At 41.9% G+C, this 26,679-nt stretch overlaps 1 protein-coding gene across 2 annotated transcripts; it reads left to right on the forward strand.

Moving 5' to 3' along the window:
* The first annotated feature begins 452 nt into the window (after positions 1 to 452).
* Positions 453 to 26,679, forward strand: BPNT2 (3'(2'), 5'-bisphosphate nucleotidase 2). 2 transcript variants are annotated; one of them, XM_019498653.2, is made up of 5 exons: positions 456 to 924; positions 20,214 to 20,373; positions 21,593 to 21,688; positions 23,040 to 23,201; positions 24,403 to 26,679. In XM_019498653.2, the coding sequence occupies exons 1-5, from the start codon at positions 571 to 573 to the stop codon at positions 24,672 to 24,674; spliced, it is 1,044 nt and encodes a 347-aa protein (XP_019354198.2). In that variant the 5' UTR covers positions 456 to 570; the 3' UTR covers positions 24,675 to 26,679. The 2 variants fall into 2 exon arrangements, with proteins under 2 accessions (XP_059580055.1, XP_019354198.2); XM_059724072.1 differs by lacking the exon at positions 21,593 to 21,688 and having other exon boundaries at positions 453 to 924.

The raw sequence follows: 26,679 nt of genomic DNA on the forward strand, positions 1-26,679 counted from the left end.
TAGGTAAACAGAAGGGCAGAAAGACAGAAGTAGGTAGACAGACAGACAGACAGAGTAGGAAGACAGGCAGATAAATAGACAGACAAGTAAATAGGTAGATGGACAGACAGACAGGTAAGTAGGTAGGTAAATACACAGGTAGCTAGGTGGGTGGGTAGACAGGGAAATGGACAGACAGAGTAAGAAGATAGGCGGATGGACAGACAAGTAAGTAGGAAGATGGACAGACGGACAGGTAAGGAGGCAGACAGACGTGCGGGGCGGTGGGGCAGGTTTCCCTGCCCGCAGCCACTGGGCTCAGGCGGCCCCGGCCCCGGCCGCTGCAGAAACCATGGCGGCCCCGCGCCGAGACCCCGGGGCGGTGGCAGCAGCGCTGGGCCGGGGCCGGGGCCGGGGCCGGGGCTGGGCGGAGGGCAGGAAGGGGCGGGCAGCGCGGCGCCGCCAACCCGGATACAGACGCGTCGGGGAGCGCGGAGCCGGAGCCGCTCCGGATCCCCCGCCCGCAGCCCTTGGGGAGCCGCCGCCGGCGGCCCATGCGGGAGGCCGGGCCGGGAGCGGGCCGGCCGGGCCATGGCGCCCATGGGCATCCGCCTGTCCCCGCTGGGGGTGGCCGTGTTCTGCGTGCTGGGGCTCGGCGTCCTCTACCACCTCTACTCCGGCTTCCTGGGCGGCCGCCTGGCGCTGCTCGTGCTGGGCGGCGGCGCGGGCGCGGGCGCCGTGGACCTGCGGGACGTGCTGGCGGCGGCGGTGCTGGCGGCGGCGCAGGGCGGCGACGAGGTGCGGCGGGTGCGCGAGGCCGACGCGCTGCAGGAGCGGGCCAAGGGCAAGACGCGCGAGGGCGCCGAGGAGAAGCTGACGAGCGGCGACCTGCTCTCCAACCGCAGGATGGTCTCGCTGCTCCGCGCCGCCTTCCCCGGCCTGCAGGTGCGTCCCGCCGGGCCCGGGGTGGGGGCGGCGGCGGGGAGCACCTAGGTACAAAGGGAGGGAGGTGCACGGAAGGACAGTCGGGGAGGTAAGTACAGGGGTCGGATGACACTGGGACTCGGGGGCGGGTCTGCGAAAAAAGTTAAACCAGTTCATTGATGAACAACTCCACCTAAGTGAAGGAGCAATCCAGTAAGAGCCCCCTCCCCCACCCCCTTATGATTTTCAACTCTTACAGGGGGGCTCTCGTCTCTTATAGGGGGCTCACCCCCCCCCCCAGCTCCCCCTTAATTCGCACCTTGAATAAATAAGTAGATTGGTAGGTAGGTAGACAGATGATAATTTGTCTACTTATCAGCTGTCTTTCTGTCTACCTACCTACCTACCTCAGGCCTAGTTGAGTGTGGGGCCCCAAGAGCCCTGGAGGTGGGTCAGATAGATCTACCTACTTACCTACCTTCTGTCTTTCTATCTGTCCCACCTCCAGGGCTCTTGGGGCCCCTCTCTCCACTAGGCCTGCAGGGTAAGTAGATAGGTGGGTTGGTAAGTAAGTATGTAGACAGAAAGATAGTTATGTAGGTAGGTAGACAGCTTCCCCCTGCACCACCTCAGGGGCTGTTGGGGGTATTTCCCTCAGGCCTGTGGCTCCAGGCTTTGTCACACATTCATTTTAGACAGCTCAGGGAGCTCTTAACCCCCCACAAAGAGGCGGAAGCTGGCTTTAAGCACCCGTTGGGCATCAACGTGAATCCTCATTACCCAACTCCAATGTGTGGCTGCTCCCCAGAGATGAGCTGCCCGCACTTCAGTCCTTCAGCATCCCAAGATGCAGTGTCCCCTCTCCCTTACCATCCTGTTCTGTGTGGGCCACTCACAGCTGCTTGCCAGCCCGCTAGTGACAAGTCACTGCTCTGCAGATTGGGGGCAGTCTAAAGGTTTTTAGGCTGAACATGTGACTAGTCTAAATTTGAGTTAAATGTAACACCAGTCAACATCTGAGAAGCTTAAAATGTAATGTGCAATGGGGCTGTAGGATATGCTCTGATGCCATCAAAAAGGCAAAAATAATGTTGGGATTATTAAGAAGGGAATTGTAAACAAAACTGGAAGTATCTTGATACCCCTTTATAACTCTGTGGTGTACTTGCACCTTGAATACTGTGCCCAGTTCTGGTCCCCACACTTGAAAAGGATAGGGAAGAATTAGAGAAAGTCCGTAGAAGGCAACAAAGTTGATCAGTGGTATGGAGGGGCTTCTGTATAAAGAGAGACTCAAGGCTAGGCCTATTTGGAAAAGACATGCTTGAGCGGGGGGGACATGATCAGGGTTTACAAAATAATGAATGGTGTAGAGAGAGTCAGTAGGGATTTGTTATTTACTCTCCTCACACAATACAAGAAATAAGGGTCACAAAGGGAAGCAAGTAGCTAGTAGGTTTAAAAACTCACAAAAGGAAGCTCTTGTTAAAGTGTAGGACTCCTTGGCAGCAGATGTGAAAGCTGACAGTGTAGCCAGATTCAAAAAGGGTTTGGATACATTTTTGGAGGAAAGGGGCATCAGTAGCTATTGAGCATGGGAGTTAGGGTTACAGCCTCTGATTTGGAATTTTTTAGGCCTTAAATGCTAGAGACTGCAAATGAGAGAGAAACAGTGGGGATTGTGGGGGGGGGAGGAGGGGGGAACCCATGTCATACCCAGTTCACTTTCTGTTCAGCGTCTGCTCTGCCACTGTGTGACACAGGCCTATTAGTCACATAACAGGAGCATAGGTATTGCACCCACAGAGGAGATGGTTAGCCCTGCCCTTTGTTAGAGGGAGGCTATCTGGTGTTTGTCCACTGATTACTTGGGACAGTGTAATGATAGCAGGGACAGGAGTGAGGGTCAAAAGTGCTCCAAGGGGGAATCCCGAGCGCAGACCACGCTGGCCAGTGCCAAGTGGCCCTCTAGCAAGTCCAAGGAGCCAGTGGACACTGTCCAGTGAACCTCTGCCCAGAGACATGATTGAATATGGGACAGGAAAATGGCCCTGCAGTCCCCAGGGCCGGGTCCTCCTTGCTGGAGCCTCCATCCTGGTTAGATAGATGGCAAGCTTGATGGGCTTGGGGATAGGGAGTATATACAGCAAAAGGTGGGGCAAGTAGTACAGCCTGAACCCCAGCAAGCTGCGTGACACAGAGCTTTTGATTTGGCATTCCAGAACATAGGCCAAAGCCCAGCAATTAGAACTATGAGCCCCACTATTAAGGGCACGTCACTGATCACTTGGGACATAAAAAACAAAATAGGGATGGGAGTGCCCACTGACCCTTAAACAAGTCCAATTAGCCAGTTTAAAATTAGAAAAAAAATACAGCTCATCTTCAAATGACTTCTTTTTATCCTTTTTGCAGCGTTTTTCATCTGTCCTTCCATGGTGGGCTCAAGCACAGTATGTTATGATGGGTGTGCTCTGACTAGCTCTCTGTCATTTAAGTTGAGGAATTAGATTTGGCCTGTATAAACTCGTATACAACTTGAGATGCCTTTGTTTTGGGGTTTTTTCCCTGTAGCTGTCAAACATCTGCATCTCTCATTGACTTCTGAAAATTGGGCCCTAGTGTCAAGTCAGGTACCCAAATCAGAAACCATTCTAGAATATTTTGGCTTTTGAATAGCTAGGAAGAAGAAACAGTATCAAATGACGCTTCGGGAGGAACTGGAAAAATAAAGATAATAGATTTTTTGTGGCAAATTATAGCCAAAGGGAGAAAAAATTAGCTTATTCCCTGATGCATATAATCCTGAGGAAACATGGGTTTCATTCCTTTAAAAGTAAATTTAACAGTTTCCTTGGAGCTAGCAACTTGGCTTTTATCTCCTGTCCATTGATAAATGAATACCTTTAACAAATCCCTTGAAGTTAAATTGAAGTGTTTTGAAATTCTTACAGAAAGTGCTATAGTGGCAAGTACTATTATAAATTTTAAAGATCTCGTAATTGCTTTCAACTTGTCAAAGACAACCAGGAAGCAAAAAGTGTCAAGCACCTATTTTATACCAGTATCGCACACACAGGCAGGCCTAAGAGTAATAATTTGACACCAGTTTTGTTAACTTCTTACGCTTCATCCCATTTACAGACTTTAAAGAGCTAATGCATTTTAACTTTTCACAGTTACAGTGTAAATTGAAATGATGTACTTTGAGGGGAAGGACATCTAAGAGAACTTGCCTGCCTGCCTTATTATATGTGACCGCATATATTGTGTTCTCTCTCCTTCCTTTTTTCCACTTAATACATCTAACAAAAATTTTTAAGAACATAAAGAAAATATTTGGGGTCTTTTATTTAAGTCATTGACTTCATGAAGCCTAGACCTTATTTTTCGAGTGGTATGTCAAATACAAGATCTGACAAGGACTCAGTTGTTTGTTAGTTTTGACAAAATCTTTAAAATGCTTAGTCTTTCTGATGCCACGTGACACATTAAGTAAGGAACCAAAAGGAAACCCAGTGTTTTCCTAGATGTACAGTGGTGTGAGCTTTCTTGAGAGCATACCCTGGGCTTGGCACAGATGCTGAACAGATGCAGAAGGCTGCATACTGGGGACTTCCCCTGAGTCTAGGGACAAGGTTTCTCTTTTGTATGTATAGAAGGAATGGAGGTGGGGACATACAGCAGTTGGTTCACTGGCTCTGCTGTCCTTCCCTCTGTCCACCACCAAACCATAGCCCTGCAGATGCTCCTGGAAGCCAGGTGCCTGATGAGACTCACACAGGTGTCTATATCACTGCATGGTTCCCAGAAATTCTCACTGCTTTTGGAGAATTTCATTAGTTCCCTTTTTGAGAACTCAGTGCAGCTGATTAAAAAGAGGGGATCAGACACTGCCTCAAAGTGTGAACTTTCTGAACTAGGCCCTTGATTGCTTAATACCTTATTGGTGGCCAGCAACCTGCTTTAAGTCTGCTGCTGGATTGACCCAGTCTGGATTAGTGGCAGATAGGCAGGCACTAGGATCCAGCTGCAGCTGGTACTTTTTTCCCTCCATGACAGCACATGGAGAGTGGCAGGAGCCAAAGCTTCCCTTTGCCAAAGGCTGCTGATCCTGTAGGCTGGATCAGATGGCTCTGTGGGCTGTAGATTGCTGACCCTGCCTTACGTTGTCACGTATGTGCAAATTGTGGTCATAATGTTAGCAAATAATGGTGGCATTTTACATTTGCTTTTCATGGTTGCTTACAGCTACATAATGTGCGGGCCGGGAGCGATCCGGGCCCTTTTTCGCGCCGCGCGGGCTGTGGCCAGCAGCCCGGGCACGCTGGGTTGGAGAAAACAGGCAGCACGCTAGAATTAGTCACGGACACGTAATGGTTGATTCAAGATTGTTTACTTACACCGAAGATGGTCACGGTGTAGGCTGGACAGTTTCCCAGGCACAGCTCCGCTTAAATCCTCGTTTGAGGACTCAGATAATACTCAGATCTCTCCCACGGAGTTGTCGAGGCTCCGTGGATCCTTTTGCGAGCAGGGAGAGGAATACGTCGAGGATTGCGAACGGCGACGGAGAGGCTAGAGGCTGATCAGACCTCTGTTGCCTGCTTGAAATGCGCTGGGTCCGATGGGCTCCGCAGCGCTTAGAGATCTTCGCACAGCGTGAAGTCTCCTCCTGGTGTTCGTGGAGTCCTCCAACTTGGGCAGAAACCACTCAAGCTTTTTATACGGCTAGCAAGCCAATCACTAGCCGCCACGTGTGAATAATTTAACGCAAGCCAATAATGGGACTCGAATTATAATACAGATGGCGGGAACTCTTTGCAACGAGAATTTCTTAGCTGCAAAGAAGAAATGCACGCTGCAAAGAAAGCTACAAATTGCCGGGAAAATAATTCAGTGGTGCCAAAGCGCACACAAAACAAAAATCACACCCTTGGGTTGTGACACATAATATGTGTCACAATAAAGAATGGACACCTTTGTCTACATCTTGGTAGTTGTTAACTTTGAAAACTCTTCCTCAAAACTTGTTTGTTTGACATTATGCAAGATTTCGGGTTTTGCCGTAGTTACCTAGCATTACACAAGCATCCTGCGGTAAGAGCAGGGCTAAGGAACTAGTAAACCAGTTACATTTGTTATAGGAAAAACTTTGCATGTCCAGCCAAATACATTTTAACTGACATTTGTGCTCTCCAAAAGAAGTGTAGTGCTTTTTGTGGAAAACAGTAGAAGTCTGGAATCTTTTTTGGTCAGATTTATCACCCATAATATTTTCTCCTTTTCCCACACACTTCTCAATAGAAATTCCAAATTAAAAACTTCTGTTAATTTTATTTTTAATACAAGTTGATAGGAAAGTGTGCTTGAAGACATTGCATTGTAAACAAAGATGTTATTGAAAACAGTAGAAATTGCAGTCTAATGTGCCAGAAAACTTAGAATAACTGAAGTATATATTAACCTTATCTATTTAGCTCATACTTTCTGCAGATCTTTACATAGGTGTGAGATATCAAAAGCTTCGATACATACAGCTGTATGCAGTCTAGAGAATTGGACACTCTTAACAATTCCACATTTCCTAAAGACATGCTATTTTTGTCCAGTTCCTTGAGCAGTTTCTCATGTTGCGTGAATCCTGTTAATGTGTGTGGTTCTCTGTGGATCCTTTCTTTGCAGGGTAGGAGTCTGGTTTATGCGCAGGTTATCTTTGAAGAGAGAATCTCATTCAGTAAATTCATTTTATTATTTATTTTGCCTTATTATATTTTCAATATGATTGTAATTTTGTAGTGTTCAAAAATAGTGTAATTAAATAGTAAGAAAAGGGTTATTTATTTGATCAAAGTAAACAGAAGAACCAGTAAGCCAGTATAATTTTGGGTGTACTGTTTATATTCTGTGATATGTTATTTAACGTAAAAAAGATGAAAAGCGTGTAGGCAATCTGTACCAGAAGCAGATCATCTTGCTAAGACCTCATTATTCATAGAAAAGAAAGAATCAGACTTACTATAGGAATTGAAATAAACATTTAAAGTGTCTTGGATTCTTGACACTTCTAATTTCCAAAAACAGTATTCAAAATCTGTGGAAGTGAGGGTCATAGAAAATACTATACCTTTGGGTTTTTTTGTAGAAAAAGTGTACAGTGTCTCCAGTCTCTGAAGAATGTCAAAAAACAAACAAACCCCTGCTTCTACAAGTTACTGGAAACTGATGTAAGCTACCTAAATTTGCATCGGGTTGAGTGAGACAGTTAAATTGGAGCAAGGAACAGAGCAGGGCATACTCTTTACTGAGTATTATTAAATATTTGTATTGCAGTTTGTCCTTTGGATGCCTTTCAGGATTGTGTGGGTTGGTAGGCAAACATAAAAGTTTGCCACAAGGAGTGTACTGTCTTAGAATATGATGTATACTGACATACTAAACGTTACTTTAAAATATTTTGTTTGCAAAGCCAGGCATTTAGAAAGTAAAAAAATGTTTAGAATTTAAAGATGCCTGTGCCATCTTAGTTTTCACCAGTGTCAGTGAAATTAAAATTTTAACATCTTGGAAAGTAAGTTGAGGGCTTGAGTTCAACCCATAGCTATAAGGAAGTAGCTTCTGTTAAGGTATATAGCATTATATTATTTTTCCATACTGCACATAATAAAGTGTATCTTGCCACATACCAGCTGTGAAGTTCTAATACTTTCATGCTTGCCATATCCAAATCAGGTTCCTGTGATGTTCTGGGAAGTGATGCTATATTTCACAGGCAAAATTCCAGTTTTGCTCTTGGATGGTAGATATGTTATGCTTTTAACAGTGGTCCAGAAATGACAATTTAAATATAGTTGGTGACTTTTAATAGCAACATGTTGGCCACTTGGTGCCATGTTGCTCCTAAGCAGCTGGTAAAGGGAGTGTTGTCTAAATAAAATACATGGTATGGAAAATGTTCCCACTGAAAATATTTGTGGAGAATGACAGTATTAATGACTGCATTGTGCAAGTGAGTTATAAAGCCAAATGTTCTAAAAACTTAATGGGTATTCTTTCAGTATATTTTGTTGTTTTATTTTGCACCATTTTTTTTTCTAATGGGACTACTACTCTCCTGGATCTGGGTGATTAAAATGCTTTCGTGATTCAGGTGGTCAAAAAGCAGACCCCTGCAAGTTTGTAAGTAGAACAGCGAACTGAGTGTTATTTGCAAATAAACTATTGTAAGGTAAAAGAAGGCAAAGTTTAACCTGCATCATTCCTACAAACTGCCTCTGTGCTTTTACCCCACAGTAGAAGAAAACCTGGATAATTGAATATACAGGATCAGTTATATTGAAGGAACTGATGTGACATCCTCATTCCCTTTCATCTCATGGTAAATTGTTCATGTGTCCATACCATGAGATGTAAACCTTTCCTTAATAGAAATTGTCTGAGATTGTATCCTTTAACATCATCTTTGAATTGGTAGTTAGTGAGTATGCTAGCTGTCTGCACTAAGATGAAATTCAGGCCTGTAATGGTAATGTATTCTATGATTAACTGATTAAGTGTACTTCAATTTAGCAGGTTGTATACTTTGCTTTTTTGCAGATATTTTTAAGTGAATTTCGCTGTACCTTCTGGGGTGTGGTACTAAATAGTACTATTTTCTTACTGCGCTGAATAACAGATCTATTTGGGCTCTTCATGCTCAGCTAATCTGCCTCTTTTCTGCAGTTTGTAAGAAGTGGTGTAAGGGCTGATGGTGACTATTTAGCAATGTGAATGGTTTTCCTCTTTCTAACGGAAAGAGCCTGTTGCCTCATTGTATAGGGCACTAAATAATCATTATTTGACAAGCTTTGATCTCTATTAACCTGTCAACTAAGGACAAGATGATTCCTTGTATATTTTATCTTTTCAGATATCTATTTTCATTATTTAAACAGCCTGCTGGAGATTGACAGGCCTTGGTGTCACAGAAATCACACAGTAGAGTGACTTTCTTTCATGAGACAATGGTAACCTAAATTCATTTTGTGGAGTATGTGAAATGTGGTGCTGGTTTCAGTCTATTTCCTGGCAGATATGTATCCAAATATATTTAACACATCTTGCCAGTCAGTGGTTGGCCTTTGACAGTCTGCTGGGCTGTAGACCAAATGACTATCTTGTTCCTAGAGGAGTGACTCTGAGGCAATGGATTAAAGTATATAAAATGAAGCCTTTGATCTTTGAGAAGGCAGCATACTGGCTGAGGGAAGGGACCCAGAACCTTGTGCCAAAAATATGGTAGAACTCATGTCCATTTATGCATAATTCCTGACACTGTCACTTTTAAATATGAAATGCTGTGTTGTAGGAGCTGCAGAATGATTCAAATTAGCTTATGAAATGCATTCTGAAATTACTTCTTTAAAAAGAAGTATACCGTAATTTCTCACATACAGCATGCCCCATAACATAATATATACCTTATTTTTTTTAAAGGCAGAATGAAGAAAGTATTTTTCCAGAGTTGTTTGGCTGCTTAGAAAAGGGACAGTGTCTAACCTTCAGCTGAATCACCTTCCCTATTTTGCCTAACTAAAGCTGAAACCCTAGGTAGTACTGAAAACTAGTCTCCATAGGTGGATCTATTTTTTAAGAGCTAAAGAGTTTCCAGGAAATAGGGGGAGAGAGAGAGAGAGAAACCAGGAGCAGCTAGCAGACAGCTAAATTACCCTATGAAAGGTTAGCTTGATTGGTAGAACATCAAGATAGTTAAAAAGGAGAGACAATAGTTAACACTGTGGATTGAAGTACAGTGAACCATTATATAAATTGACCCCCTCAGTTGTCTGAATAGTAATACCACAGCTGCTGCATTGTGGAGCAGAAATTGAAGTGGGTGCTTCTGTCCATCAGAAAATCTGCTTCTCTGCTTGATACATATACTCCAATTTTCCGGGGAAAGGGTGGGTGGGTGGGTTGTGTGTATATGTGAGGAAACCACATGTGATATGTAATATGTGATATAATTCTAAAGGTTTAAAACTAATAAGGCCTAGTAAATGAATAACCAGTGTTAGAGCAAAAATAAATCCCTGAATTAATATTACATAACTGGACTCTCAAATAACTTTTGTTGTTGTTGCTGCATCGACGCATTTGTTAAATGGATTATTTACCCTGCCATTCACAAAATGTAGTGCTGGGAAAGTTACAGCAATTACTCATATGGATTGCTGATACTAGGGGAAGTGGGGAGTAAAGAAATAGCTTTAACTTATTTGATTTTTAGCATACAAAAAAGTGCCTATGTATTTTTGTTCCTTTTGTTATAGAGTAAACTAAAATAATAGGCATAAATCAAGAGTGACAGCTCTTCCTAATACAGTGACAGCTCTGCTGAAACACTGTCACAGTGACACTCCTTATAAACTGGGCCATGTAAAGTAGTGCCCATCTCAAAAGCCTAAATGGGGTTCTTGCTTTTTACAAGTAGTGCGTTTCATTTAATACTTTACAGTAAGCTGACTAGAAAAATGTTTGCTCTTAAATGGGTTCACTCTGAACACAAATTAATGCTTACACATTTAAAAGACGTAAAAACAAAATCGAAGTCAAAAGGAGACATGAGATGAGCAAAACTGCCGTCTTGCTGCAAAACCAAAATGTTCAGTATTGACGAAAATCATTACTGTAGATGGAGTGAAAACTTAGCACGAAAGTAGCTGCTGCTTTATTGATTTGGGGCTTTATTTGATTTGGAGCTGCAGTGCTGAATCATGCTTAATGGACTCTTATTTCCTAGATATTTATTCCTGTTTTTAGAAATAGGATGCTTGGTTTTACATGTTCTAAAATTTGGGAGAAACTCTTCTCCTGTGTTGTTGCCATACGAGGTGTGCACGTGCTCTGACTTGCTGAAGAAGGGAGAATTGCTTTAACAAGTTTTAGTATGTCCTCACCTTCACACAAGATACAATGGTGCATATGAATGCTGGAGAGAAATGAGGCAGTGTTTCATCTTGTTATGTAAGTATTTTGAAGGAAAAATAACGTTTGACCAGAGAAAGTTAAACTGTCTATATGACAGCATGTCTGACAAGGAATGGGGTATAACTCAAGTGAGATACTCACTCTGTGGTTGTAGAATGTTGTATGTATGCCAGTGGTCTTCAACCTTTTTAAGTAGGAGATCACTTTTTGAATTTAAAAGCAATCCAAGATATACCTCCTCCTCCCCCTCCTGCCCAGCATGTAAATCTGGGGGCGGGGTAGATTGAGGCAGAGGGAGAAAAAATTATTTGGGGGTAAGCACCCCCAGCAGGTAAGTCTGTGGAGGGAGGGGAAAGGGCCATGCTGGGATAAGGCACACTGAGACCCCAGCCCTAGCCCCACTCCCTCTCTCACTGCTGGGGCCTTGATCTGCTCCGTGCCCCCCCTGCCGCCCCACCCCAACAGCAGTGTGGGAGGGAGTGGGGCTGGAGCAGGGAGATGCCCTGCAGGCGGGCTGGGATGGAGCTGTGAGCGACTCGTCCGGGGGGGGGGCACACACCCCAGGAGGGCACGGGGACACCTGCTCCCAGATCTGCATGAAGCAGGGCAGGGTAGGCTGCATCTGCAGGCTGGGGCCAGGCTGTTCCTGGAGGAGGGCTGGCCCACGCTGCACTTGGGCTGGGCGGTGGCTGCAGAGGCACTAGAAGCGGGGCTGCAGCTATTAAAAAATTCTCTGTAGCCCCCACCCAACCCTGCTCTCAGAACCACCGCCACCCACCCCAAACAGTGTGGCCCAGCCTCCTCCAGGAACAGCCCAGCGCAGCCTCCCAGGCTGCAGCAGCAGCTGCTCCACCCTGTGCAGATCCTGGGCACATGGCCACCATGCCCTTGTTTGGGGGGAGGGGAGGGGCAAGGGGAAGGGAAGACTACTGCACTGTTCCCAGTGGGGGGCTGGCCTGCACTGTGTTCAGGGTGGGCAGCAGCAGCACTGGGAAGGGGGTTGGGGGGGCTACAACAAATTTTTGGGTGGCTGCAGCCCCCTCCCCCTCATCGGCCCCGTAACCCTGCTCCCAGCACTGCCACCGCCTGGTCCATGCACAGCGTGGGCCAGCCCCCCTGCTGGGAACAACTCAGCCACAGCTGCAGCCCACCCCACATGCAGCTTCAGGGGCACACAACCCCTGTGCCTCCTGGGGTGCATGCCCCCCACCTATGCCCCCGGATGAGCCATTTGTGGCTCCATCTTGCCTCACCTCAGCTGCAGGTCCTGCCCCCGCTCCCTCACTGCTGTTGCAGCCACCTGCACTGCCCCACGTTTGGCGGGGCACTTACCCCGCCCCCGATCAGTGTGCATCAGAAGCAGCTTCCATTGTGGGCTGGGCTTTGTGCCCCAAGCCCTGCTGCAGCTGCCCCAGGAGCAGCCAGATGCCATGTGCATCCCACCACTGGGCTGAGCTGGACCTGCATATGCCCAGCTGCAGCAGGGCTTCAGGTGCAGTGGCAGCTGCCTCTGTCCCACACAGAAATGGGGGCGGCCACATGGCCCCAGGAGCCCCCGGGAGAGTGATGGGAGCCCCCCCCACCCCTAGATGACCCCCCCCCTCAAGCTCCAATCTTCCCACCACCCAGCTGGGTTAGGGCCCCACTTACCTTCTCCTGTTTCTGGCAGGGCTACATTGTCCCTCCCTCACCATGGGGGCTTCAGTCTGGCCCCCATCCCTTCCCTCCCCCAGATTGACCTGTGTGCCCAGCCCCCCCACCTTCCCCGGCCCAGGATCAACTAAAAGAAGCTCCAAGATCGACCGGTTGGGGACCACTGATGTATGCTCTCAGAGGTGCACCATTTGGGTACTTTGTTATGGATTAGATTCCTAGAACTGGAAGCAGTACAAGGGCAGCCAAGACTATAATAGACTCAAGACAAGGCTGGGAGTGTGTGTGTGTGGAGGGGTAATAGCTGTGAGGGAAGTTATTAAAAGTTGTGGCAAAACAATTTTAGCATTTTACAGAATCTTTTGCCCTCTGTGCCTTCTGGCATCCAGTAAATTGGTCTTGCTGGCTAACTTTTTTTTTATCAATGAATCACAGGTGGGAATTCATCTTGACCCTGTTAGTTTGAAGATGCTTTTTAATATTACTGACTCATAAGATCCTGTCAGCTCCTGCCATTCTTGGCAAGGGCACACTGGCATGAAAGTATAAATCTGACTTCTGCACAAATGTTGCAGCATTCAGATCTCAAACCCAATGTTAAAATGCTTAAACTTCTCCAACTATAAACTGCCTCAAGCAACCAACTACCCAGTTACCTGTTTGATAATGTTCCACATGCCATTTTAAAAGTCCAGCATGGTTATTGAGTATCTTGTTAAACAGACTGTTTCTTTTTAAACTGGCTCCTTAAGAATAGCTGCCAGTAGGGTGGATAAAAATCAATGATTTTTTTATTTAAATAAGATTTTTTGGTTTAATTGCATTTTTTACTTTTTTAAGATGCTTTTTTAAAAAAAACCCCTCATATAAAGATAGTTTTAATTTAAGATATGTTAAAGCTTAAAGATATCATCATGGAATAGCGATTATTACTTCTAAATATATACTATTTGAAACAATAAATGAGAGAGAGTGTATTTTGAATAAAACAACCAAGGAAAGTGCAGTCGATGAACTGGCAATATTATCACGTGTTAAATCTTTCAAATTGCTAGTGCATTTAATATTGTTCCTATGTACTATGAATTGGGGCCTACAACCCTATTTCCGAATGTAAAATCCCACTAAAAAGAAATTACTTGTTATTCATGTTTGCAGATTTGTCCCATTACTCCTTAAATATACTGTTTGTTAGTTTATTTTTAAGTACACTGGACTCATAACTTGGCTGTCATTTAAACCCAGGTATTAGCACTCTACAGCCTGCAGGCTGGACCTGGCCCACAAAGGTCCAGTCTGGCCCAGGCAATTGGTGGCATGCAGCTGTATAATGCTGACCATCTCTTCTGCAGCCCTCTCTGCTGCTGCTCTCATACCTGCGCTTACCCTAGCTGCAGAATTTGACTTTCTTTGCTGTTAGATATGGGAATTGATGGTAAGGGTAAGCATAGACAGCTTAGTCGTGTGGTGTGCAGATTTTTCAGCCCATGGTATAGAATGAATCACAAACAGCAGCACACAGCAGCAAAAGGTTGCACACCCAGATCTAATCTACTGTTTCTTTCCTGTATTAATCAGTAGGTACATACCTAAATTGCGGAGATACAAAGGGTTTTTTTTGTGGCCCACTTACAGCACACAGAGATGATTTCCAGGGTATTTTGCAGCAGCCCCACCCCTCAGCATTGATTGGAGAGACCACGCCACTCAGCGCTGATTGGCAGAGAGGCCCCAGGGGGGAGTAGGGACAAGAGGTGGCTGCTCTTCATCTAGCCCTGCCCTTTGGTGCTGATTGGTGAAGAGGAACTTGCAGGGGGAGGAAGGATAAAGGGATAGGCACCATCTTGTCTGCTGACTTTTGTGCTGCCCTGCCAAATGGTGTGTTCCCCTCCAGGCAGCAAAGACCACTAGCTTCCATTGGGGAGCCAGCATTTTATATTTATTAAGGGTTTTTTGTTGTTGATTTTGTGGATTCTGTGAAAAATCCCGGATTTTTCAGTTCCCGCAAAATTGTGTAAATTAAGTAGGTCTCTATTAATTGGTAAAGGCTCTCTTTATATTACAAATGGATAGTATCTGAATTAATTAATTTTTACTATTTGGGAAATCTCACTATTTCTGGTTTGATTCCTTACCCTCTTTCTCTAAATGTTTAGCATAGTATAGGTTAACTGGATTTTGAATGAGAAGTCAATTCTTTCCCTCAATTTTGCATTTTCAGTTCCCACATTTGCTTTTTCTGAAACATTTTAAAAACTCTTAAAAAGCTACCAAAAGTATCTGACTAGTCAGAAACCTTTTTAGCTTAAATATTAAGGTTAATTCTCTCTCATTTGGCAGATACAGAGGCAAAACTACACCTCTACTCTATCCTTTCCAAAAGCAGAGTAAATGAATATTGACTATTTTTTCTTGTCACCAATACTAACTAGTAAGCAAGCCTGTTTGTAGAGTGATATGATGCTACAAAGACTTCATAAAGTGCAGTTGAGGAGTAGCTCAGCACCAGATAATGAACCACTGTGAGAATCTTCTAATTCTTTATGCAGACTGGACTGTGACTTGTTTGTTCAGATCGCTGGATTTATCCACATAATTTTTTTTTCTTTTTAGTAAGTTTATGACTTGCATCTCTTGTTCCTGAGCAATCCTAGATTTATCTCTTACTAGCAAGCTACGAACAAGAATGTCTTCAATATAAAGAACTATTTTTTTTTAATGCCTGGGAGTGCTTCTGTTGGGTAGAACACACAGCTTGTTCTAGTCCAGATGTTTCCACTGAACCTTCTGTTCTGAGCTTTCGTGAATAATTTTCTTTAATTCATTGTGAGATTTAGATAGGCCACTAACTCATTTTTAAGTCATTCTAAGCTTGCATGGTGTAGTTAGGTTGCCTGATTTATGTAGGAAAATAATTGGTAGTCTTTCAGTAGTAGTCTGTCCAGCATCCTGAATAGATGCTGTTTTGAGTAATGCATGCCAGCATTACTGTTTGGAGACTTTTCAAAAGAAAAAAAAAAACAGCCTATAGAGGCTTTTATAAAAAGTAAAGCATAGGGATAAAAGAGGAAGGGCAGACCATGGTTTACTAAGTAAATGGCAGTTTGGCCACGTTATGTGGGGATATCTCTGCAATCTTGTTCTCTGTATTGGTGACAGGGGAAATTTTGTATCTGCTTATCAGTGAATATAGAATTTTCCTGGATTGTGCCTTAAAATGCTTGCGAGTTAGAAGGATAATTAAAAATCTGTGACAGCCCATCAGGTATAGCCAAAAATTGTCTCAGAAAGTTTCTGTGTTTTCTCTGTTAATTAGACATGTGCTGATATATCAGTTGGATATCGGATTGGCACTGATAAACAGGAAATTTACGTTGTCAGCTACTGGCTTTTTTGGCTGCTGTAGCTGATTATGCTCTTTGATAACTATAATTAATTATGCCTTTTGGCCGGGGCCCCTGCATGCCTGGGTTCTCTCCTGCTCTCAGGCCTGGGGTCCCCAGATGCCTAGCTTCCCTTGGGAAATGGTGGGTTTCCTCCTGCAGGCAGGCAGCATTCTAGCCTGCAAGGGGTCCTGCTTGGGGCTGCTGGGAGCGAGACACAGCTGGCATGCATATGCATGGCCACATGCATGCACGTGGCCAGGAGTACAGCCAGGCAGCTTGGAGAGCAGCTCCTTGCAGATAAGTCTATAGAAGGGAACAGACTCGGTGGGGAGCAGATGGAGGCCCCCACAGTGACGGAGGGAGTGGGGTTGGGGATGATGCCCAGCCAGGGTAGTGCATGGGACCTGGGGCAGGGAGTGAGACAGAGCAATGGGTGGCTCATCCAGGGGATGTGGCAGGGACAGCTCCCTGCCACTACGTGCACCCCCAAGGAGAGGCTATGGGGGCATATGCCCCCCCCCCCCCCGATTTGTGCACAGGATGGATGCAGGCTGCTTACTGTGGGCTTAGGGCTCTCTGCTCTGGTGCCTGTACCTCAGGAGCCCTGCACCAGCTGCACACCCCTTGCCCACCTGGGAGTAGTGGGAGTAGCGCGTTTTGCCCCTGCTGCTGGGTGGGCAGGGGCACGCACCTGGCGCAGGCTCCTGGGGCAAAGGCAGCAGAGCAGAGAGGCCCAAGCTCACAGTGGGCAGCCCACATCTGCCCTCACCCCACTCAGTTCTGCTCTGCTTAAAAGCATCCCCGTGCTCAAAACCTGTGGTGGCAGCACTTGAACTAAAGCTCATTCAATGAGCTCATTCAATGAGCTTTAGTTCAAGCGATTAATCAAGTCTGCTCTGCATGGGAGCCAATGTGCACCACGCTGCGCTACTTGCAGTTGTATAAGCAGTGAAATGTGTGTCACCATGGAGAAAATAGCAGCAGTGTGCTTTTGCACTAAAGCACTTCTGAGGTGTTTTAGTTCAAAAGCACACTGCCGCCATTTTCTTTGCACCGACATACATTTCACCACTTATACAACTGCAAGTGTCGCAGCATGGGGTGCTTGTCAAAGCGCTGGGTGCTACGGCACTTGCATATGTAAAAATGTCTTTAAAGGCTTATCCAATTAGAGTTGGATGGTTATCCACCAGAAACAACCAATACATGTGGATCTGCATGCAAAAAGTGGATGCAGTGTTCATAACCTTTCTCCTGTTGTAGGCAAATCTGATACAGAGCATTATGCTGGTGTACGACAGATTTCCATGGAGCATTTTTGTGTTGCATAAATGTCACAAATGCTAGAAATGGTGCCCATCACATCCTGCCACACACCGTTGATTTGATAGGTACCCTTTTCCCCAGATTCTGAAAGTGAATTGCTTTCAGCTAGGGTTAGCCATTAATTATTATATCATGTTGCAAAGATGTTAAACAAAAGCACTATTCTAAATTGATGGATGATTCCTGCTAAATGGAAATATTGTCTATTCTGTAGGGAAAACAAAATTTTTCTACAGGCTCCTGTTTTGTTCTGTTGTAAAATGTATAGATTACTTGTGCTGCCTTTTTTGAGTAATCAGATTTTTAACTTTCCCACCCCCAGCAATATTCTTCCTGGAAAGTTTATTGTATAGTACCAGATGTTTGATTTTTTTTTTTTTTTTTTTTTTCCCCCCCTTCCTCCCTCCCCAGAGCCTGAGATTCTGTATGCTTGGGAAACAGCACTACAGAACACTAAGCATTAGTTTTACATCAAGTGACTGAGACAACATATGGTTTTTCAATCATTGTATTTCCATATTTTTCTTTATGAATCATAATGTGAACAGCCACTACAGTTTTTTTTTTACATGATGACCAGTTACAGCTGATGATTCATTTATAAGTTCTAAATGTCTTGCTGATTATCTTTGGCCTAGATTAAGAAATTATATAAAATGTAGGGTTGACAGCATCATTTGTGAAAAGAAAATGTTGAAGTGTCTCATTAGTACTTGTCTCCCGTTGCATCACAACTCTTACCCAAAGGCCACTGATGGGAATAATGGTTGCTTTTTTCCTTTCTTACCAATCTCTTATTTTCTCATTATTTGTATCCATAAATTTGTGCAGTGAACTGTGGAACGAGTAAGAATCCATTATTATAAAAATTCTATAATTCAGCAATAACTGACATCATTTAGGTAGAGGTGCTTTACTTGTGAGGTCCCAGAATAAAATACTTCAACTTAATCTGAATTGCCATGTGATTTTGATTGCTGTGGCATATTGCAACTCTTAGTCTCTGTACATATCTCTTTAGGGAAAAATGCTTTCTCTTCCTATGTGTGCCTAACTCTTAGAAAGTGATGACCAAGTTGGTCAAGTTTGGTCACTCTCAGTATCATTGAACAAGTTGAGGTCACTCAGAGTTCTCATCTATACTGGAATTTGGAGAATGCTTCTCATTTCAGTAGGACTGGGCTATTTGTTCATTTTTTCCTGCCAAATAAAACTATGTTCAGTAAATGGAAATGGAAATTTGATAATCCAGGTATCATAGAATCATAGAAATTAAGGGCTGGAAGGGCCCTTGAAAGATCATCAAGTCCAACCCTGCTGCTCTGGGCAGGAATACTGCTGAGATCAAATGATCCCACCAAAGTGTCTGTTCATTCTCCTCTTAAAGACTTCCAAGGTTGGGGACTGCACCACCTCCTTGGGAAGTCTATTCCACATTTTGATCACTGTTACCATAAATAGTTTCTTCCTTGCATCCAACCTGAAACGATCCTCTAACAGTTTATGGACATTGCTCCTTGTCCTCCCATGGGGTGCCCTAGTGAACAGTCTTTTTCCCAGCTCCCAATATTCACCCCTTACATACTTACAGATGGCTACCAAGTCCCACCTCAGTTTTCTCTTCCCCAGGCTGAACAGTCCAAGATCTCTTAGTCTTTCCATGTAAGGTTTGTCCTCCAGGCTCTTAAACTTTCTTGTGGCCCTTCTCTGGACCCTTTCAAGATTCTCCACGTATTTTTTGAAATGCAGTGCCCAGAACTGGACACAGTACACCAGCCGGGGTGTCACCAATGCTGAGTAGAGAGGAAGTATCATTTCCTTAGCCCTTCTCACAACACATCGTCTAATGCTTCCTAGTATGATGGTCCCTTTCAGCCATCATGCGGGCCAGAACATCTCCTCCTAACCTATATTTGTCTCTGGTTACTTCTACCCAGATGAAGCACTCTGCATTTATCCTTATTGAACTGCATTTGGTTCCACTTCACCCACCTTTCCATCTTGTCCAGGTCTGCTTGGATACACATCCTATCCTGTAGCGTGACTGTTTTTCCTCTTAACTTAGTATTGTCCACAAACATGGCCAGTGTGCTTTCTATTTTCTTATCTAAATAGCTGATAAAGATGTTGAATGGCATGGAGCCAAGAACCAAACCCTGCGGGACACCACTCTCCACCTCCCTCCAAGACCTATACAGACCCGTCCACTAGCACTGTGGGATCAACCCTTTAGCCAGTAATCGAGGACAGAGTATCTAAACTGGCAATCACAAGTTCAGAATATGTTCTGTTCTGACTGCTGTTTGTATTTTGTGTACTTCAAAGACATTATTAAGCATGGCTTCATGTTAACCTTCCCATAGAAAAGTGGCAAAGCATTACTTACTTTATTTTTACATGGTACTTAACTGAGAAGTTCTTTATGGTCATTTCAGGCAGAACTATGCCGTGCACCTTGCTCAGAGATAAGGATAGAACCCAGGATCCTTACACCGTGTGACAACTTATTTAGGTGGCAGTATGTTACATCTCCATCTAGCAACTGATCTAGTGTATTACTTTAAATTCCTTTCAGTTAAGTGATAATCCCTAACGTGCACAGTGGCTCACTCATGGTAGAATTTTGAAATAAAGACTGTAAGCATAACAGTGGTATATCTATTTCACATGGTAGAAAATGTCCTTAATATTATAAGATCTGTCATTCATGTGTTTGCAGATAAATGATGCTTATCTCAGCAAAACCCGAGAATTTTGTTTTGGTCATTTTGTTACATTTGAATAGTTTGAGTGACATTGTAATCCCTGAAGGTTGGGAGGTATTTTTTCATTGCCTGGCTCATAAAATTATGCTTATTTCTACACTAGTTTGGAGGAAATAGGAAAAAATGTTAACTTCTGCTGTATAAACAAGTATTTGATCATCCCAGTACCACAGTGCTTGACTACATCTGTTTTATGTTATTCTTAACACAGATCAACTCTGAAGAACACATTGAGACAGCTAACCTGGAGACGGTCATCTGGGATCGCAGTATTCCTGAAGACATAAAGAAAAAGATAGAACCTAGAGAGGTTCCAGCAGAAAGTGTTACTGTCTGGATTGATCCACTGGATGCTACACAAGAATATACGGGTAGCTGATGCATTTGGGTTGTTTGTTTGTTTTTAACCAGCCAGATGATTAATTCTAGCTGATTCCTTCTTTTATACTGTTTCATTTACTTTGAAAAGTATTAAACATTTTAATGTGGCATTTCTTATTTAGGGCCATAAACAGATTTAACAGTATTGGTATCAAACGATACCACAGTATGCTTAGAAACTAACATCTTCAATAACAGTGCAGAGCAGGTATAGCAGAACCATTGTAGCTTTAATCTTTTCAATAAAGGTTAAAATTACAACAATTTAGCAAGCAGGTACCACCACAGGAATATGCAGATGTGATACATAACAGTTGATGTGCATCCCCAACTGGCAGCTTTTCTTTCCCTTTTAAAATGGTTAAAAAGTGCATTTGTTTATATCCTAAGATTTTTCTTGGCAAAGTTTTTGCAAGGTGAGCTACTCTTAAAAACGATATTTTGGCCAGATCTGTTTGCCCCAAACCTGAAATAGATTTGACATTTACATGTGACTGATGCTAAAACATTTTTTATGAGTGCAGGTGACACACATTTATTCTATTTAAATTGACACTACAACAATGCTAAATTATTCAAAACACAATATTTTGCATTCTGATTTATCCCATTAGTTGAGTTATCTTACTTGTGCCTGGGCTAGATTTAAGAAATGGTCATAAAATAAAAATACATCACAATTTCACAATTTCCTTGCCCCTTCTTCACAGACTCAAAATACTGCATGAACAGTTTAAAATACACAGCCTTCAAAACCTGGAAAGAACATTCATTTAGAAAATAGTCAGAAGGTTACTGAGGGGAATTTATTCTGTGAGCCCGACTTAACATTGTTTGTGGAAGTCCACATTGTAGATACAGGGGTATTAGATTTGAATTCCATAGGAGTTTAGTGCATATCTTGTAAACAATAAGACTGAAGGAAAAACTGGGAAATAGTCTCTTGGTAAATTTGGTATACCATAGAGATGGAAGAACATAGTGCCTCTTTAAAAGACCATATTGAGAATGCATTCTCACCCTTGCAGAACGAAATCACAATACAATCAAGTTTGTGGTACAGAGTATTCATTTACTACAGCTTCTCTAGCCTATCATGTTATCTTATGTATTTCAGTAAACATAAGGTCTGCTTTCTCTTTCTACTTTTTAATCTATGTAATATTGGGTTAATTCACATCTATGATTTTTTTTTTTCCCCTCCCCTAGAGGATCTTCGGCACTATGTTACAACTATGGTTTGTGTGGCTGTAAATGGAAAGCCAGTAATAGGAGTAATACACAAGCCATTCTCATCATATACAGGTATTGGTGTTCCTTCCTCTCCTTTCCTCCCTCCCTCCTGCTGCTTTCACTGATGTCAAGCTTAAATTAACTGTACATGTAAGGAAGACTGGAGTTAAATGATAAAATAACACCTGGTAGCAAAAATTACTTTGTGTTCAGAGTTTTCAAGATTAGGGCCATTATCATGTTCATTGTGTTTAAAAACACAGACCATGTCCTCTTTTGGTTTGAAGAATGGTACATTGAATTAACAAAACTGAAAATGAATTTGTTGACAAAGTTCATTTAGCATCAATCTGTGTTCTGTCACCTTCCTCTAAAACCCCCCTGTTCATACAAGTAATCCATGAAATCCATGGCACTGCTTCCAAGAGTAAATATTTATTCATCTTGAGTGCTGATGACAGAATCAAGATCTTCGCAGTGATTGCTGATGTATCTGTCACTCAAGATTGGTTGGAACAAAAAATTCTTGGGAACAATCCCTGTTCAAAATACTCAGTATTTATATACATTTTTTTTTTTTGCCTTTTTATTGAAAGTGAGGATGGATATGAGCTTAAGCATACATCTTGAGGTCTTGGGGGTGTTGCCACTAACTTACGAAAGGCTCAAACAAGGAAGAAGCTGAATATATTTGAAGGAAATCTGTACTATGTATTCCCTCTCAAAAAAGAAACATAACATAGTTTCCTTTTTTCCCTTAGGCAACACTGACCTCTTGAGTCAACAGAAATTATGCAGTAGTTCCAACTATGAGAACAAAGCAAATCCAAATGAATTGGGTTTTTATACTCATTAAGTATTCAAATTTGTCATTTTCTTCTAAATATATTACTCTCTTAAAATGCTAATTGAATTCCTGATGTATATCATTAGTACCTTATTTTCACACCAGTAGCCTGGTTCTTTCAAAAGTGTATCACCTTTTTTATCTAACTGCTGGGTGTGGGCTTGGGTTTTTTGTTTTTTGGGGTTTTTTTAAAGAAAATATTTTCATCAGCATAGATCTGAAAATCTGTAACCATAGTAATTGGATTTGTAAAGCTGTCAAATCTTCAGATATGGTATTTGAATAGAACCAGTGATGTAAAAATGGAAGCTTCCCCTGTTCTTCCCCCGTAAAAGATGCACACAGAATAAAATTAATAAGACACAACATGATGTGAAGTGCCTTAAGTAAAGTGAAGAGATTTTTTTTCTCTGAATTCTCTAGTCTAGGCATTTTTCTGCTAGAAAATAAATCTAATAAAAAAAAAAAATCATAGGAGGAAGTGTAGTTCTCATTTTGTAAGTTGGAGTGTGTCTAATATTGTCCCTGAGGTTGATATCTTCAAAGTCTGTTAACAGAACATACTTCCTTTTGTAGTCTGGGCGATGGTGGATGGAGGGTCAAATGTAAAAGCTCGTTCCTCCTACAATGAGAAAACTCCAAGGATTATCGTATCCCGCTCTCATGCTGGAAAAGTAAACCAGGTTGCTCGGCAGACATTTGGAAATAAAACTACGATCATCCCCGCTGGTGGAGCAGGTTTGTTAACCTTAAGTACCCCATCCACTTTGTTGCTCAGAGAAGGAGACGATTATCAAACTGGAGAAGGGACTAAGAGCCAAACAGTTGGCAGTAGAAGCCCTGGATACCATGCATATAGTGTTCAGCTGTAAGACCCTTAACTGATTCTGTCAAGAGTATTGGTTGGGTGGAAATAAAAATAATGTCCCCAACCATTCAGTGTACCATGAAAGGAAAAGGAAGTGCTGGAGACAGTGCCTTGAGCATTGAGGGAATAAGATCAAAACTAGTTGTTATGTTAAAAGGCTGATAGTTATTTCCAGATTTCTTGGAGTGATTGTACCTGGTATATATAGAGAGAGCACCTCAATAAAGGAGACGGAGAAGCACAAGTTTGAAGCAGTAACTACAGGCTGCTGCAAAATACAGATTGGTTTAATATCAATAGCTGGATCCTTCAAATAGGATGCAGTCACTCTATATTGATGAGCTATCCTGGGTACAAGAATTAATTTAAATTGGGTTATTGGAAGAAATGAAATTGATAAAGTAGATATTACACTAAATTGGTCTGCATAAAAAGGGTAACATTTAATATGAATAAAGTGGATTAGCTGAACTGTGAAATGAGCTAGAAGGGAGTTTTGTAAAAGAATGAAGTCTGTCTATATAATGAAGGCATTCTGATTTCATCTAGAGACTATTTTTAATGGGAAATGTATTTGTGAAAAATCTCTGGGCTGCCTTGCTTCTTTTAAAAATTGTTTTATTTAAATATATAAATATAGATACATGATCTTTCTTAAAATTAAATGGATGAAGGAGAAAAAGGTGGATTTGGGATTTTTAAAAGAGCAATCAGTCATAAAATTGTACAAATAACCGTGAGGGCAGAGATTTATTCATACATGGTCCAATTCTGTTTTGTGGATATGTCTGTGAGTGGCATACCAATAGAGAAGGTCCAAAGGAAATATGTTAAAAAATGGGTTTGCTCTCTTAAATGTGAGAGAATGGGAAATCTAGACTTTGGCATCTTGCAGGAAGGAAAACCAAAGGTGAAATTTTTCAGTTGAACTTCAGATGATCCAGTTAGTCTTCTTTTCATATCTTTTTATTCTGATAAGTAATTACATATAGTGAAAATGTCATTACTTATGATGAAATGGCAAGTATGATATTTTTAATTAACTGATGCTCCATTTATAATCCTTTTTAGGTTATAAAGTTCTAGCTCTCCTTGATGTGCCTGACGAGAAACAAGAAAAAGCTGATGTGTATATTCATGTGACATACATTAAGAAGTGGGACATATGTGCTGGAAATGCTGTGTTGAAAGCATTAGGTGGTCATATGACTACTCTGGCTGGAGAAGAAATCAGTTACACCGGTTCAGATGGTAATGAGGGTGGACTCATTGCCAGTATCAATATGGACCATAAGGCACTGATTGAAAAACTCCCAGATCTAGAGAAGACTGCACATAAATAAACAAAACTGCTGAGGAATTCAAGACTGCAGAAGCATGACTTGAAATGCTCAATCTGGGGGAACAGGTGTGAGAGTGACCTGTTAAAGGGTATTATGTACAAGAAGTAAAGCAACTCAGCCTAGTTCTGGGGACAACAAACAGCATCGGGTTTTTTCAATGGTGGTGTTTAAAAACTCAAAAATAGAAAGGCATCAAGCTGCCTCATTCCTTGATTTCCATCTTTTTTTTTTTTTTTCAGACTGTTTCCATATAGTTTATTCAAAGTGCATATGCCGTGTACATGCATGTGTGTATACACACACGCACACAGGTGAGTGTGTGAATATATCTGGTTAAAAAATCCAGATCAGTACTTGGATTATTATAACTAGTTCTCATGTGGATTATTCAATCTGAGTACATCATGTTCCGGTAGTTGTAGCACTTCCATATTGAATTACAAGGGAAAAAGATAAAATTTATATGGTTATTTGATAACTGTAACCCTTCTAGCAGGGAATATGGAACACAAGGTTATATTTCCATGAAGCACAAGAAAACAGACACAAATCTGTATGGAACAACAGTTAAAATCTTTGACAGTAGTATTTTATTGAAGAATAAAATATGTTCTCGACTATTCTGACATTTTTCTGAAAATTTAAACCAGTTTAATTCAAATATGAGAATTGTGAATATTGGTGATTAATAAATCAGTGCAATTATTTCTGTATCTCTTTTTAGAAAGATAATATTCCCTTGTATAATTTTTAACAATTAACTCTTGTCTTTGGTTTTAGTTTGTAATGTTCAAGGTGCATGCTAAATTCTTCTTTTTCAAACTTGTTCAGCATTCCGTGTTTAGCTCTGTATAAGCAGCCTCTTTTTTGTTTGTCTATTTGCTAAGTTACTTGGCAAATACACAAAATTGATTTTGTTGGTAAAAATAAGTTGATCAATTTACGGTATGAAAAAGATTACCAGTTTTCAGGCACTCCTAAATTTGGTTGATGGCTTTTATTGTCGATTGTGTGTGAATAGCCCTTAAAGGTGAATTCTTTCTCACTGTAAACCCCACTTCTGAACAGTCTGTGACTACATATTGACCACATACATATTAGGAGTTTAGGTCTGCATTCAATCAGGGCACATTCTGATAATATTACATGGTTTTGGAAATTTTAGGAGATTTTGAACACTTCAGTACAGCAGTGTGATAGAGAAAAAACCCTTCAGTCCAATCCAGGATTGAAAAGGTTTTGCCCAAGTCACATAAAACAAAATGTTACTCCAATAGCAAACAGTGGCACCATAAATAGTTGCAAACTTCTGTCTTATGAACCTGTAACCTTCTCAGAAGCTTTTTAGGGTGGTAAAGAAGCAGCATTTAATAAAGTTATTTTAGTCCCAGTAGGCAAATTTCACATCTCTTTTCGAGGAATAACATTTTCATTTAAATTTACATCTTTTTCAAGTCTAAGTTTATTTACTATAATACAGACCACTCTTATGCAAAATCTTTTATCTTGGTAAAAACATCTTTCCTTTGTTTCCATTTTTATTCATTTAAAAGAATGAGTTCATTTGCCTATCAGGAGTGTTACTTTTTTCCTTTAAGGTTGTTAATTTTTTAATAACATGCATATATCTCAAAAGCTCCCTTTAAGTGTATATGTACAAAATAATTAAGATAAGCTTATAGTTATTTGTATTTTTGTAAATTGTTTGGTAAAGTATACTAGTCATGGCTAGTAATTTGGTATAGGTAATATTTCTAATTGCTTTAACCAGTTGTTATCCTTTTTCCAAAACTGTCACTGCTGCTGCTGATTTAATTTTACTTGGACAGACATTCTCAGAATTCTGCATAAAAAGTAAATTTATTCTAAATTTGGAGCATAAATGGATTAACTGCTGTATTCTACAGAACAGAATGAATGCATATGAATAAAGGAGGACAGAAGTATTGTGAACTTGATTAATTGCAAATTTCATTGAAGAATAAAAATCAGCTCTTTAACCATG

This window comes from Alligator mississippiensis, chromosome 3, assembly GCF_030867095.1.
Source record: "Alligator mississippiensis isolate rAllMis1 chromosome 3, rAllMis1, whole genome shotgun sequence".
NCBI classification, from domain to species: domain Eukaryota; kingdom Metazoa; phylum Chordata; order Crocodylia; family Alligatoridae; genus Alligator; species Alligator mississippiensis.